General features: G+C 40.7%; 1 protein-coding gene across 3 annotated transcripts; it reads left to right on the top strand.

Annotated features, from left to right (window-relative positions):
• The first annotated feature begins 9,292 nt into the window (after nt 1-9,292).
• LOC148027505 (transcription factor TGA2.2-like) lies at nt 9,293-14,807 on the top strand. 3 transcript variants are annotated; one of them, XM_087689235.1, is made up of 12 exons: nt 9,293-9,828; nt 10,470-10,749; nt 11,218-11,315; nt 11,442-11,506; nt 11,584-11,766; nt 11,863-11,946; nt 12,974-13,033; nt 13,112-13,189; nt 13,336-13,390; nt 13,546-13,817; nt 13,949-14,185; nt 14,276-14,807. In XM_087689235.1, the coding sequence occupies exons 2-12, from the start codon at nt 10,637-10,639 to the stop codon at nt 14,420-14,422; spliced, it is 1,392 nt and encodes a 463-aa protein (XP_087545361.1). In that variant the 5' UTR covers nt 9,293-9,828; nt 10,470-10,636; the 3' UTR covers nt 14,423-14,807. The 3 variants fall into 3 exon arrangements, with proteins under 3 accessions (XP_087545361.1, XP_087545362.1, XP_087545363.1); XM_087689236.1 differs by lacking the exon at nt 9,293-9,828 and adding an exon at nt 9,922-10,290; XM_087689237.1 differs by lacking the exon at nt 9,293-9,828 and having other exon boundaries at nt 10,311-10,749; nt 11,587-11,766.
• The last annotated feature ends 1,069 nt before the right edge of the window (nt 14,808-15,876 follow it).

Below are 15,876 nucleotides of genomic sequence, written 5' to 3' on the forward strand. Positions count from 1 at the left end.
TCTTTCACAGATTGTCACTGAAAAGCTTGACAAGAACAACTTCCAAGCATGGAAGTTTAGAATGACGAATTTCCTTATGGGAAAAGGATATTGGGAAATTGTTGCAGGAAATGAAGAAGAACCAGTTCTTCCTAATGTTCCCAATCAACAGCAAATGCAGGCATTTAAAGCATGGCATGAGAGAGCCAGGAAAGTTATGTACTGGCTGTCTATTAGTATTTCAGACTCTATGATTGTGCATATTCAGGATGCAAGTACGCCAAAGGAGGCATGGGATACTTTGTCAAAAATGTATAGCACAAATACGCAAGCCAGGAAAATGCAGCTCAAGCAAGAGTTGCATAATGTGCAAAGAGAAAGTATGAGCATCAATGACTACCACATGAAGGTGAAGAAGATTGCAGATGCACTTGCTTCCATTGGGTCGCTAGTGGAAGATGATGATTTAGTTTCCGTGACCTTGAATGGTCTAGGAAAGGATTATGCACAGTTCCGAACATCCATTTCCGTCCGTGAAAGATTTCCTAATTTTGAGGAGTTGATTGCTCTTCTAATTTCTGAGGAGCAGAGAAATGGTGGTGCATCCTCTTCAGCAGGAACTTCAAAAGAAGCTGTCTTCTACTCAAATGCTGGAAGAGGTAGAGGCAGAGGTAGAGGAGGCCGATTTGGAGGCCGTGGTAGAAATCAGAATATGCAGCAAACTCAAGAAAACCAGTCCTATGGAGGAGTACGTGGTAACTCTAGAGGCAGGGGGAGCCAAAGAGGTCGTGGTGGATGGCAAAGAGGCCAAAATGCAAACAATAATGTTGAATGCTACTACTGTGGTAAAATGGGTCATATGGCTAAAGACTGCTATAAAAAGCAGAATGACATCATGAATGGAAAATTGCAACAAGAAAATTATGCGTCTTCTAATAGACAGGGTGATGACAGAAATTAGCATTTGTTTATGGTGCAGCACATGAACAATTCTGTGACAAGTGCAGAAGAAAGTAATGATGTATGGTATGTTGACTCAGGTGCATCAAACCACATGACATGTCATGCAGAATGGATGGAGGATGCAAGGAAAATGGAAAAACCAGGATTTGTGGAGACTGGTGATGATACTGCACATCCTATTGTGCAGATTGGAAAAATTCCTTTGTCTATGCAGGATGGGAAAAAGAAATACCTGTCCGATGTATTTCATGTCCCGAATATCACCAAGAATCTAGTTTCTGTTGGTCAAATGGTTGAACAGGGCTTGCAGGTCAGATTTAATCCTCATGGATTCTTTGTTGAGGATATGAAAAATAAAGGTCGCTTGATAGCAAAAGGAAAGAAGAAGGGCAGAATGTTTACGTTGGATGCAGACATGTCTGAATTGAGTGCTGCAATGTTTGCACATGGGACCGGTGTAGTTGCAGATATTGATATCTGGCATAAACGCATTGGTCATGTTAATGTACAGCGACTTAAATCAATGCAGGCCCAAAATATTGTTGCAGGACTGCCTAAATTCAAGGTTGCAGAAATGCATAAGGTATGTGAAGCCTGCCAATTTGGAAAACAGGCAAGGAAACCATTTCCTAGACATGTTCAAGAGAGTAAAAAGCCATTGGAATTAATCCACTCTGATGTGTGGACTACTAAAGTTGCATCTCTTGGAGGCTGTCATTATTTTGTCACTTTTATTGATGACTATAGTAGAAAAGTTTGGGTGTATTTCATGAAAAAGAAAAGTGAAGTTTTTGGGCATTTCAAAACTCTTAAAGCTATGGTTGAAAAAGAAACAGGTCTGCAAATAAAATGCCTAAGGTCAGATGGAGGGGGAGAGTACCTCTCAAATGAGTTTGCAAGGTTCCTGCAGGAGCATGGCATAAAGCAGCAATATTCATACAGTCATACCCCACAACAAAATGGAATCGCAGAAAGGAAAAACAGGCATATTGGAGAGGTATCTCGTGCCATGCTCAATGAAAAAGACTTGCCAGATTTTTACTGGGCTGAAGCAGTTGCTACAGCAGTCTACATAATGAACATGACTCCCAATACAGCAATACATGGCATGACTCCAGAGGAGAGGTATACTGGTAGGAAACCAGATATTTCTCATTTGAAATTTTTTTGTTGCATTGCCTATGTACATGTGCCAGATGAGTTGAGATCCAAGTTGGATCCAAAAGCTGAGAAGTGCATCTTTATTGGTTACTCTCTGCAGCAAAAAGGGTATAGATGCTATAACCCTTCTACTCGTAAGTTTACAGTGAGCAAAGATGTTGTTTTTTATGAGATGAGTAGCTGGTATAAACCAGTAAGTGTGATTGATGATGTAGATGCACAAAACTGTAATGCTGCACAGAATTCACAGCAGCAGTCACAAAATATTAGTGGACCTGGAGTGTCCTCTAGCAGTGGTTCACATTCTTCGCCATGGACAGGCAGATTGAGATCAGGAGAATCTTCTCAAAGCAATGCGGATAGTGGTATTCAAGTATCACGAAAAGGAAAAGAGAAGGTAGATCAGCCCATGTTTGATGTGAATGCAGGTCACTCTTATGTGGATGGTGAATCCAGTGGCTCAAAACAGAGCATTGATGATGAGTTGGGTATTCCTTCTATTGTTACACCTGGAGTAAGGAAGACCAGGGATGTTTTGAGAGCACCTGGGAGTGAACCTACTTTGCGTAGGTCTACGAGAGCTAGGTATCCTATGGATAGGCTGAAATATGATGGATTTACAGCCATTCACTATGCATATATGGTCAAAGTGATACAGGAACCAGAACCCACTTCTTTTGAGCAAGCCATGGGAAAAGAAAAATGGGAGAAAGCCATGGATGAAGAAATGGATGCCTTGGAAGCAAATGCTACATGGGAGTTAGTACCTTTGCCTAAAGGTAAGAATGCAATTGGCTGTAAGTGGGTTTATAAGGTGAAGCACAATGCAGATGGTTCTGTGAACAGATACAAGGCAAGATTAGTAGTCAAGGGGTATGCACAAACATATGGCATTGACTATGAAGAAACATTCAGTTCGGTTGTAAGGATGGCAACCGTAAGAGCAGTCATTGCTATGGCTGCATCAAAGGGATGGTCTTTACATCAGATGGATGTAAAGAATGCCTTCTTGCATGGTGATTTGCAAGAAGAGGTCTATATGGAGCAGCCACCAGGTTATGTGCATACTGTTCATCCTGAGTTTGTTTGCAAGTTGAAGAAAGCCTTGTATGGCTTGAAGCAAGCACCTAGAGCATGGTCTGACAAGATAGGACAATATCTTGTCACTATTGGCTTTCAGATTTCCAAGGCAGATTTCTCACTTTATGTGAGAAAAACAGAGAAATGTATTATGCTACTTGTCATTTATGTTGATGATTTGATTATGACAGGTGACAGTGATGAAGATATCCTTCATGTGAAAATGCTATTGAAGCAGAAGTTTGAGATGAAGGATTTGGGAGAGCTGCGTTATTTCTTGGGCATTGAGGTAATTAGATCACCAAGTGGGATACAGCTCTTGCAGAGGTAGTATGGATTGGACATGCTGTCCAAATATGGGATGACAGGCTGTAAGCCTATTTCAGTTCCTTTGGAGCAGAATGTGAAGCTGAGCGCAGATGCAGGTGAGCTTCTGGAAGACCCTACTATGTACAGACGCATAGTAGGAAGCTTGATTTATATGACTATTACCAGGCCAGATTTGAGCTATGTTGTTGGATTGGTAAGTCAGTTTATGCAGGCTCCAAGGAAACCGCATTTGGATGCGGCTAGACGCATACTCAGGTATGTGAAGTCCACATTGCAGTATGGAGTGTTTTATGAGACTGGGGTTCAGATATAGCTGCATGGATACACTGATGCTAATTGGGCTGGTAGTATTTCTGATAGACGACCTACCAGTGGATATGTGTTCTCTTTTAGGAGTGCTGCAGTCACTTGGAGCAGCAAGAAACAGCCTACAGTTGCCTTGTCGAGCACAGAGGCCGAGTACAGGGGTGCACCAATGGCTGCATGTGAGGTAGCTTGGTTGCATAAGCTACTTTATGATATGCATCAGTCTACAGATGGGCCAGTTGTCATTTATTGTGACAACATGAGTAGTATACACTTGGCAAATAACCCAGTCTATCATGCTAGAACAAAGCACATTGAGGTGCATTATCACTATGTGCGGGAGAGGGTTTTACTAGGTCTTATTGATCTAGTTTATGTCAGCACAGAGGATCAGGTAGCTGACATATTCACGAAGGCATTGGGCGCAGAGAAGCTGCGCAAGTTCAGAGACCTGCTTGGTGTGCAGGAATTGGGATTGAGCTCGAGGGGGAGTGTTGAGATATCGAGCTCCACTCGTGATATGCCAGGGTGACCGTTGTGCATTTATGTCACCGACTTGTCAGTTGTAGATGCGGTTGGTACACCGCCCATGAATAATAGCTACATGACAGCTATCCTTATCTACTCTAGTTTTGGCTCAGTTAGTATGCCTTCTTAGTTAGTTGAGTTTGGTTTGAGACCCATATATAGGGTTCTTCTATTTCTTTGTATGAGAGTTATTTTTGGCTTACACAACTAAGAAGAGGAAAACTGTTTTCAGCCTCCATCTCTGTGTGTATTCCCCCATTGTGCAAGCAAGAAAGCTTCAAGTGAGACTCCTTCCTTCTCTCCCACAATCTTGACAGTAGGTGGGCAAGGACACATCTTAGATGCAACCCACTAGGGTATGGATACTTAGTGGATGAGAAAATCGATATTGTGCTCATGAACACTGAGGGGAGAAGGGTGATGACATAATGAGGGAGTTGTGCTAACACGTATTTAGGCACAACATTCTAGACCATGGGATTTATGTTATTAAGGGGGACAAGGACTATGCGGTTGCCTCCTTGCACAAGGAGTTCTCGATACTTATAGTGCACTGATTGGTTTTTCATTGGATGGATGATGGATTGTATGTGTGCATATATGTCACATAGATGGTTAGATGTACGCAATGCAGTTAAGAGTGACACTCCAAAGCATGAGTGGTTGGACACAAAGGATTTGTGGAGACTCAGGGAGGAGGCCGTAGGCTCTCCAAGAAGACAATGGCAGCAGTAGAGCGAGAGGCGACAAGGGCAGGGCATGATTGGAGACGGGGGCTGTGCATCATCTTGGGAGTGGCAGACATATAACTTATTTGAAGGATTTTGCAAGTATTATTTTGGTTATGTTCACTTTCTTATTTGGTATACTACTTGTACTAATAACCTTATTTCTAATAATGCTACTTTGATTTCCTTGCAACACTCAATCAAAAACTGTGATCCCACAGGTTTGGAGACGCGATATGCAAAGAGGCATGGTCTCACTACTCTCATTAATAGATTATATGTGCGTGAAGGTCTGGTAAGTCATGCTTCTTTTCTATTTTCAATTTCTAGTTTTTTTATAATGCATTATGTAATGTGGATTAATATTTGGTTATTTTATATCGTAGAGTCTATTCGATGCTCCATTACTTCAGGACAAAGCTCTCAGATGGTGAGGAGTTGTAGCAGTCGCTTGGATTTGTGGGAGCATGCATCCCTTTCTTTTTTGACCTTATTGTCCATGCAGGCTCTTTCTATGTAAGCTTCCTTAGATATATTTCTTATCTTTTGTATGGACTTGTATTTTGCGATATTTATTGATACATTTGTTTGTTTTGGATTCTTCTTCCTATAAGTCCATGTAGTTTTATGAGATGTCATTGTCGATATTATACTTATTTGAAAATTGAATCAACAAACCCTTTCTTTTTAGCATCTCATGATGCATGTGTTTTAACAACAGTTGTGTGCACAATTTGTAAATGATTTATGGAACATTGTTCAGCACACGTGCAATGTTACTTCCCTTGTGAAGTAGAACCAAGATTTCCATGTTCAACTAAGCCTAATGTTACCTACGACGAGATATGGTGATGCTGTGCATGGACATGATTTTTGGTCAAATACTAGAGGACTCCTCTAGCCTGATGCGCATGTTATCGAGGATCATGATGAATAATATGATTGACTAAGGATTGCTTGAAGATTATCCTAAATCCATTCCCTTTTTGTGTTTTATGCTAGTGGGAGGGCAAATTGCTTACTCTTCCATTTTGGAGTTGCAATTAGCCCAAAAAGTTTTAGGCAAAAATGAAAGAGGTTTAATAAACAAACTTTCAATGCTAACTTAAAGATGAATATGACACTTTTTGGAGACCAAACCAATTTGGATGAAGAGAACCCTACAAGTGTGGAACATTATAAGGACCATAGCTTGCAAAAATATTTGGTGGAACATGAATATAGCTTCGAGGGCCAAAAGAGAACAATTAGATGCAAAGAGAATAGTGGCTCAATGTAGGAATGAAGCCTTTGTTATTTTTAATGTAGTAAGTGGAAAAATCCAAGTTTATAAAGCGGCTTATAAGCTACTCTCTAGAGTCTAACCAATATTTGGATGTCAATGTTCAACAATGTTCATGTAACTATTTTGGTTAATATAATACCTTCATATTCATAGTTAGAAAAAGAAAAAGGAAAAAAAGCCAAAAGCCGAAATGGATGCATTTTTGTTTTAAAAACACACCCAAAAAGTGAGGAATCATTTGTGCTTGTATCCATGGTAGTTTAGATTGAGTAAACAATAATGCATGGATAGGTGGATGAGAGAGGTGAGCTTGTGTGACGTGGAGATTAGAAGAGTACAAAAATGTGGATTTCATTTCTTGTTGAACATGACCCTTGGGATGGTTGTGGTCCTCGTACAAGTCATGATCATGATCAATGTCTCATATTGAATTGCAATATCAATCCTACCAAAGTTATTACACCACTAAAAAGATGTATTGAAAGAGACAAAGATGAGTTAAACATTCAATGTCTCGTGGAATTGCAATATCATGGAATTGCAATATCAATCCTACCACAGTTATTACACCACTAAAAAGATGTATTGAAAGAGATAAAGACGTGTTAAACATTCAATGTCTCATATGGAATTGCAATATCAATCCTACCAGAGTTATTACACCACTAAAAAGATGTATTGAAAGAGATGAAGATGTGTTAAACATTCAATGTCTCATATGGAATTGCAATATCAATCCTACCACAGTTATTACACCACTAAAAAGATGTATTGAAAGAGACAAAGATGTGTTAAACATTCAATGTCTCATATGGAATTGCAATATCAATCCTATGAAAGTTATTACACCATTAAAAAGATGTTTTGAGAGAGACAAATAAGAAAACTACTCAAGTGGCATTTTCTCATGTGTGTAAAAATTTGAATTCGTAATGCATATAGTCTATTTCATACTTTTGATTAGAAAAGAATGTAAATCTTAGGAAGAATGAAAATTTGAGCTAATGCTTAAAAGTAAGTTTTAAACAATGGTTTTGAAAGCTAGGGTGTGAAGGCTTATGTTCTAAAAAGAAGTTTTGTGTATGAAGAACTCTTAATCACAAAAGAAGTCTTGTATATGAACAACTCTTGATCACACTACATGCCTCATATGCCTTTTCTATGATCTTAAGTAATATCCCAAAATGAAAGAATAGACATGCATGTGAATACTTGGTATAACAAATTACACATGTGAATCTTTTAGACCTAACAATGCAGGTCAAGGTCCAAGGAACATTAGTTCAACTTTACATTCACATGTATCTTTTCCAATCTCCTAGGGGCTTGAGCTTTTTGTGGGGGTAATAAACAATACAGTGTTTCACCTTGATTAGCCTGACAACTTGTGTTCACGCAAAAGCAAGGTATATTGTGAAGTGAATTGTCAAATCGAGAAGCGAACCTCGAAATTTCAGGAGAGAAGGTCTTTCAACTATAAAACTATGTTATGATCACAAATCTTGCAAAACGTGATAGAAAATGTGCAAGCTTCCAAGGTTGAAGGTTTTCAAAAAATGTATTATGTGAAGACAATGCATCCAAAAATTGGCATCCATGAGAACCACGTTTTGAAAACTATTTCAAAACGTAAATAAGGTTGTAGCTTAGTGGTTTGAGTACGAGTTGAGTATTGTGGGTGTGCAAGTGCAACCACTTGTGATCGGGTTTGTGTCTGAACTATTTGAAGACCAACAAAGGTGATGGTAACACACCCTCATAGGAAGTTTAATTTGGAATCAATTGAACAAACCTTCTATAACTATCATCAGGAGGTTTTGCGAGGGGGCCATGTGGTGCATGCAGAGCAACCCTTGTGAAACCTTCTAGATCACCACATGGCCACGGCCGCCCGCCGCACACAAAGTCGCCTGCCCGGACATAAAGTTGCTCACCTACTTGCAAATACGTCCGGCCAACCAACTAGTTCTCGCGTGAAGGGCCGGATGCTCCTTTGGGAGTGTTAAGAAGACCAACAAGAAAGGGCCCAAGGGGAGTGTTTAAAAAAAAAAAAAAAAACATCTAGGGAAGAGATGATTTTTACAGGGGGGTGTGCATAAGGCAATGGACAATGATAATTATTAGGAGAAAAAAAAAAAGGCAGGCAGAATTACTTGCGATATACTCGTCCAGCACACATGGGCTGCTGTGATTGAGGGTACTTGAAAGATACAGAAAGATGGCGAGTACAGGGGCAAATGATGAGGCGATTGGAGAGGGTGGAGGCGAGGCCCGAGAGAGAGAGAGAGAGGGCGGGGGGGGGGGGTATAATGGCAGGCTACGCAGGTGATGAGGGAATTTTATATACATATGTCATCCATATGCATAGCTAGGGATGGGTATTCATGGCTTGCTGTAGCACCCCCCCATCATCACATGTAATAACCCTACGATCGCAGGCAGGTTGGGGCACACAAATGCCTCTCTCTAATTATTACAATTTTCTCTGTAGATTGGAGATTTTAAAAAATAAATAATTGGGAAGATCCGCTAAGAAGACAAAATTTTCACAGGTTTGACCACCACAAGCTTCCAATTATTTCTTTTATTGTTTTTTCGAAAGATTTCTAATTTGGTATCTCCCTTCGTAACTTTTTTGGGGGGGGTTTCTCGGGCCTTTTTCTTTTTTGCCAGACTAGCTTGGCAATTTCCTGGTTGGGGAATTTCCTTTTTTGGTGTATTTTTTCTTAAGGCTTCAGTTATTTTTCAGATAAGATTTTCAGGGAGCTTGAGTATTTTTAATCCCAGAAAAAAAGAAGGTAAGGGGTGTGTATATTACATATTACATATTTTTATAATTCACGCTTTTTCCCAGGTTCTCCAACTATTATGTTTCCCTTTTGGCAACGTTTATTCTGAGCTCTCCTCTCTCTCTCTCTCTCTCTCTCTGTGTGTATGTCTTATATGTCTACCTAGGCTCATGCGCATTCATTACCCTTCAGGATACCTGCTTCTCCCGTCTCTCGTGCCCTAGATAGATAACAATCATCGCCAGGAAGAAGAAAGGCTGGATGAAGGATCTCCATCGCCTGCTCTCATCAGAGAGAACTCTTTTACTTTCCTGTGACATCGCATTCCTGTAAAACCTAGGTTTCCCCCTTTTGTGACCGCGGTCCTTCCTCTCTCCTTTTATCTGTTCCTCCTCCTTTCTTTCTTTCTTTCTTTCTTCTTCTTCTTCTTCTTCTTCTGCTGTAAGAAGAGGCGAGGGACCACTTCTTTGTTGTTATCAAATCATTCCTAATCAAACACCTCCACTCTCGGAGTGCCCCAATTTGCCATTGCTGCCTTTTGAGGTCCACCAGGAGCCACCACACTCAACCTCTCGTTAAAGGGAGAAAAAGAAAAGGTCGATCAAAGGCAAGAAAAAGACGACAGAGAGACGACTACGAGGAGTAGCACAACAATACCTGCGACCACAGTAACAACACAGTAAGAAAAAAAGTACTACAGTCTTGCAATGTCTTAATCCCCCCTCGGTCGCCCCCCGCTCCCCCCGTTCCTTTGTTGTCTGTCTTCCTTTTGTCCTTCTTTCACTGGTTCTCTCCCAGCAGCTCTGTTTCTTCTTATGGGCAGGCCCAGATGTGAACTGTCTCTAGAGTTCTAGTTGGGATTTGCCAGCTTATTTTCTCTCTCTTTTGCCTTCCTGTCCAACGTCATCGGTCCCTCTGCTTGACTGTTTCCCTTTACTGTTGTGTGTTGAAATTCCAATTTAACACACAGAGAGAGAGAGAGAGAGAGAGAGAGAGAGAGAGAGAGAGAGAGAGAGAGAGAGAGAGAGAGAGAGAGAGAGAGAGAGAGAGAGAGAGAGAGAGAGAGAGAGAGAGAGAGAGAGAGAGAGAGAGAGAGAGAGAGAGTCTGCATTGACCATGCACAACCGGACAACGCCCTTGAGTCGGTTTCTGCCAGCCCTTTCATTTCTAGGGTTTATGTCTTTCGTAGATCCAGCCTTTGTCTTTTTTAACCTAAGAATAGGCTCTCTCAATTACTTCCGTTCTTTCCATTGAGTATCCTAAAGTCTTCTGTGGACTTCCAATAGTCTGAGTCATTTTTCACCGAAACGGTGTGTGCAGACGCAAATTTTGAAGCAGAATCATCAGGGTTCGTCCATCTGATTCAGTATAACGCTCACCCTTGGAGTTCATCTCTCTTCGGCTAGAAGAAGCTGGTTTCTGCCTCCTTCAATGCATTGATGGAACTTCAGATCGTGTGCATAGTGAGTGTAAGTTGAGAGAGGTCAATGGCTAGTGGCAGCTGTGAATCTGGAGCTCCCAACACTTACAACAATGTTTCTTTCTCGCACTTTGGCCGTGGCATGCAGAATTACTCTACGGCAACATTGTCACAGCTTGTGTAAGTTCTCTCCCACCACTCTACGATGGTATTGTGTGGTTTAAAGGGTATTCATTTACCACAGAGCATCTGTTTGAGAATTTTCAAGTGGCAGTGGTTTGATCCATTTGGCAGGAATTTAGTACTCGCATTTTTCTTTCATGCAAAGTTATGTCTGGTTCGGTTTCTTGCTGCCCCTGGCAGTTTATGAATTCTTACATAACAAGGACACGAGTATGTGTGTTCTTTTTTTTTGTTGGGGGAGAGGAAGATATGGATGTAGATGTTCTTATTGGCAGGAAGGGGGTGGGGTGAAGGAGCGAGGAAGAGGGTGGGGTGGAGGACATTTCTTTTTTTTTTTTTTTTTTTGGAGAGAGAGAGAGAGAGAGAGAGAGAGAGAGAGAGAGAGAGAGAGAGAGAGAGAGAGAGAGAGAGAGAGAGAGAGAGAGAGAGCTAGAGCTAGAGCTAAATCTTTGCTTGAGGTTGCAGTAATCATTCAACAGCAAAGAGTATCAAGGATTGTTCTGAGCTTTACCAGCTAGGGCATGCTGCCCAACTTAGTGTTAATCATGCCCTGATCCGAGAAAGTGAGTATAATATGTACTGTGAGGGGTATATTTTAAATGCTGTTTCATAGTTGCTGTGAACAAAAAACCTTTTGTTTTTGAAGTTTATATCATAGTTTCAGCTTATTGACAGTTTTCTTAATGTAGGTTTTGATAGCAGAAATGCATTAAACACAAGATCTGCTAACCCCCTGCCAGACAATGCATGTGAGGTATGGCTTTCTCTTAATACTATTTGCATGTCTTCCTCCGTTAATGTTGTTTTAGGCTAATGCTCAATTACCCACAGCAGTCTTCCCACGTGAGTTCTTTGTCTGGCACAAGCACGGATTCCCAATCTGAGGTCAAGACCCTGAACCAGAGCTCTTTTATGGCTTTTGAACCACCTGCAAATCACTATCAGACTTGGGCAGAGAATTGTCCTCGCGCAGAAACATCTGCTAGTATGGATGGAGATGCCAAAGAGGATAGGGTAAGAGGGTACAATCTTGAGGGTTGGATATTTTTTGCAAGGTTTGAAACCAACTCTTATGCTTGATTTCTGATCTGGTCCTTTTGTGTTTTCTAGCTGGAAAATGGGAACGGTGGAGACATAGTTGTTGCTTCGAGGTCTTCTGATCATAATGATCGCTCAAAGCTTACAGACTCCAAGGTATATGCCTTTTCAAATTCAAAATTGAATGGCTTGTGGTTTTCTGTTTATTTTGTTCGTGAAAAGCCAATCAGAACTTGTTAGTGTTTGAGAGGTTGGAATATGAATTTTGAATTTCAAACTTGTAACAGCACTAAGCTTGCGGTAGGCTTCAGGTCCATCTTACACTGAAAACACAGTTGTCACGATTTTTTCCATATTAATTGGCATCGGATCACAGTCTCTGTGAAAAGATGAGGAGTCTTGCAGTTTTAGAATGTTGAAGTCTAGTGGTTGATTCCATACTGAGTTATATGACTGCACACTCTTTGAGGGACCCATTTCAGTCAAAGTTTTGCAGATTTGGTCTCTTAATGAGGTTGTTTGGTTTAGTTACATCGTAGGCCAAGATGGCACCCATTAATTGATTACCAGACGTGAGTAGGCGGTGTTGAGTAGGAAGTAAAGGTAGCTTGAGAAAGATGCCTATCAAATGCAAGGATTGTCCTGGAATTTTTCCTTGGGGGTAACAGCAAAAGTAGGAATTGAAAATTTCTGCAGAACAAGAGTAATGTTTTGTATTGGACACTCTGAAACTTAAGAACTTTTTCCTTGGGAGAGTTGAGCCATACTCCTTTATGAGGTACTAGTGGCAAGTTTTGTATGTTTGTCATCGTAATCAAGATAGCCATATTTTGGAGCTCAAAGAAGAATAGAACTTGATAGGGATTTTTGACTTCCATTTGTGTATGGGTATGTTGAATGTGAAGAGAGAGTACGAATTGGAGGTTGAAATTGATACGAGTCTTGTTATGAGTGATAGGCATTTCATCAAGTATTATAAGATGGGAAGGTCTATTTCAATAAAAGCAAACTTATTTTAGTTTTTTTGTTCACTGTAGAAGTCCCAACGATTTTATGTGATCAAGGGTTGTTTATCGCAATGGAGGTTTTGGTTGCTGAATTTGCCAATTTTCTGATTTCTTTGAATCAATAAGGCTGCTTGATGCAGAATGCTAAGATAGATGTATTTCCCATGATTGTGTAGGTGCTTAGAAGGCTTGCTCAGAACCGGGAAGCTGCTCGTAAAAGCCGTCTGAGAAAAAAAGTGTGACCTTCACACCCAGTATATCCAACTAAATTGCCATGTGACTTACTTCAATTTGGCTAATGTTCTTATTTGCAGGCCTATGTCCAACAACTAGAATCAAGCCGAGTGAAGCTAAATCAGATTGAACAAGAGCTTGATCGGGCTAGGCAACAGGTGAGATGCTAGCATCTTTACTGAACTTTTTGCAGGCATCTTTCGGGGAATGGATTGAGCTCTTGATGTATTGCCAAAGGCTACTGAAAGGGGTGTTTCTTCTGCATATTATTTTACAGTTTGACAAGTTTGTAAAATGGTGACAGGGAGTTTATGTTGGTGGATATGCATCTGGAGATGCGGGTAGATCCATGAATTCAGGTGAGCATGTGTTATGCTAAAGGTCACATGTAAGGCATAGTTGTTTTCGAAATTCATGTCACATTCTCTTTCTGGCCTGGAGTACTGTGTTTACCAGGATCCCGTGGAGGTACTAGGTAGAATCCAATCTAAAATCTTGCTAGCTTTTGCTTCAGGTGCTGCTGCATTCAATATGGATTATGCGAGGTGGGTAGAAGAGCAGAACAGGCAACTCTCGGAGCTAAGATCTGGACTGACGGCACATGTGAGTGACACCGACTTGCGCTTGCTCGTTGATAACGGTATGACTCACTATGATGAGCTGTTCCGCCTCAAGGGGGTAGCTGTCAAGGCAGATGTATTTCATATCGTGTCTGGTATGTGGAAGACTCCTGCAGAGAGATGTTTCATGTGGATGGGAGGTTTTCGCCCATCTGAGCTCTTGAAGGTTATTATCTATCCCTCTTTGTGCATGCCTTTTTATTTAATGTTTAATGTATTTGTAAACACACAGTAGTCTATGCCTAGTGGAAAATGTCATGGAAAGAATCTCTTGTAACCGCTGATTGGTTGTGTCAGATTTTGATTCCTCAACTGGAGCCGCTCACTGAACAGCAGCTTCTGGCTGTGTGCAATTTGCAACAATCCTCTCAGCAGGCAGAGGATGCATTGTCTCAAGGCATGGAAGCGCTTCAGCAAAATCTTGCAGATACGCTGTCAACAGGGTCTTTGGGAACCCCTAATGTTGCAAACTACATGGGCCAAATGGCTATGGCAATGGGAAAGCTAGGCACGCTAGAGAATTTTGTTCGGCAGGTAATCAGACTTATCCAATTTATCGTGATGTTTCCTGTAAATAGCATACTTTTTTGAGGTGAGGGAAAAACTAATGTTACTTTTTGGCAGGCTGATAATCTTCGCCAGCAAACACTGCAGCAGATGCATCGAATCCTTACAACTCGACAAGCAGCAAGAGGACTGCTTGCAATGGGAGACTATTTTTCGCGTCTGCGTGCTCTAAGTTCACTGTGGATAGCTCGACCTCGAGACTAAGATATGAAGCTGTGTACAAAACTTATTACCTTCTTTTCTTGGTCTCAACAACCACCACCTACACTGAGGCATCCTCCAGGTTTGTGTTCAAGCAAAAGGCTGTATTGGTTCAAATGCCTCCTCTTTTCAAAGCTGATGATGTTACAGCATGCATATTGCCAGTTATCTTGTAGTTTACCTGGATCATTTAATGTGATGCAAATGCTATGAGGTAATAAAGCATATGGGCCTGTGCAAGCTGATAGGATAGTGATAGCTCATGATTGGAGTAAAGCACTGCAATAGGAAAGGACAGAAGATTGTACAATATTTGAGGGATGCTGTCTAAATTTGTAGCTCATGGAAAACTTTGCTATTGGTTCTCTCTCCTTTAAAAAAAGAAAAAGGTGTGTGTCTAGAATTGATCTGTGCTGCTTAAAGGAAGCAACTTGGGGCAACATTTTGGTGTGAAATTTGTCAATAATGTTGCCTGTCCAAAGATGTGTTGCCTTTTTAATAAGTTGGGTTTTTGACTCTGTTCTTATAAAAAAAGGTCCCATGTTTTGACAAATTATGGCCATTGGTGAGTCCTAAACATCAAGTTAGTATTCCCATGCCAAACTAAAAAACTCATGTAGCTTTTTTTTCTTAATAGGCTAACGAATGAGTTTGTCAAAGAGATTGTAAAGATTGTTTTTAGACATAGTTGATTGAAGCTTGAAGCAAAATAGTTTGGTTGATTGGAGCTGAGAGCAAAATAGTTCAGATTTATGGTGAGGTTCGAAGTGTGTGTCTATCTTGGGTATTTCGGTGAGGTTCGAAGTGTGTCTATCTTGGGTATTTTTGTTTCCCAAGCTCTCTTTGTCAAGCTTGTCATAGACTGTTGGATACATTGAAGGTTGGAGTAATAAAGGCACTAAATTGTAATGCCCAACTCCCTTGCAAAGTAATTTTTTTGTTCCTTGGTAGATGCTGTAGTTTAGGTGATATTGGGACCACATTTGAGAACAACCAGAGTAGACTTTGTTTCAAGGTAGATCTTGCAAGCCAACATACCTTTAATCTTGTCCAAGGGTTTTTAACCATTGGATGTGACGTATGGGACGAGTTCTTTGGTTCAAGTGATTATAAGCATCTTTTTAAGGTAGGAGTTACAACCAAAATGGATTTAGTTATTACAAGGTAGATGTTGTAGGAGAATCCTTTTAAGGTAGGAGTTACAACCAAAATGGATTTAGTTATTACAAGGTAGATGTTGTAAACCAAATTAGCCTAGTCCTCTCATCCATGGGGTTGAATTGTTGGACACTTGTAAACTTCAAGGTCTAGGGACAGTAATTGAAGGCAATAGACTTTCTTTCAAAGTCTTGAAAGCCAACTCATCCTCTCATCTTATCCATTGTATACTTACAGGCAGAGGGACTGCAATTGGAGGCAATAGACTTCCTTTAAAAGTGAAGCCTTGAAAGTCAACT

Source organism: Lygodium microphyllum, chromosome 12, assembly GCF_053477565.2.
Source record: "Lygodium microphyllum isolate KBCC chromosome 12, Lygodium_microphyllum_v1.1.10, whole genome shotgun sequence".
NCBI classification, from domain to species: Eukaryota; Viridiplantae; Streptophyta; class Polypodiopsida; order Schizaeales; family Lygodiaceae; genus Lygodium; species Lygodium microphyllum.

Excerpts from the sequence above, each read along its gene's own strand:
- LOC148027505 (XM_087689235.1), top strand. The coding sequence starts at position 10,637 with ATGGCTAGTGGCAGCTGTGAATCTGGAGCTCCCAACACTTACAACAAT. Across the intron at positions 11,316-11,441 it reads TCATGCCCTGATCCGAGAAA|GTTTTGATAGCAGAAATGCA; the intron begins GTGAGTATAATA and ends TTCTTAATGTAG. Across the intron at positions 14,186-14,275 it reads TAGAGAATTTTGTTCGGCAG|GCTGATAATCTTCGCCAGCA; the intron begins GTAATCAGACTT and ends ACTTTTTGGCAG.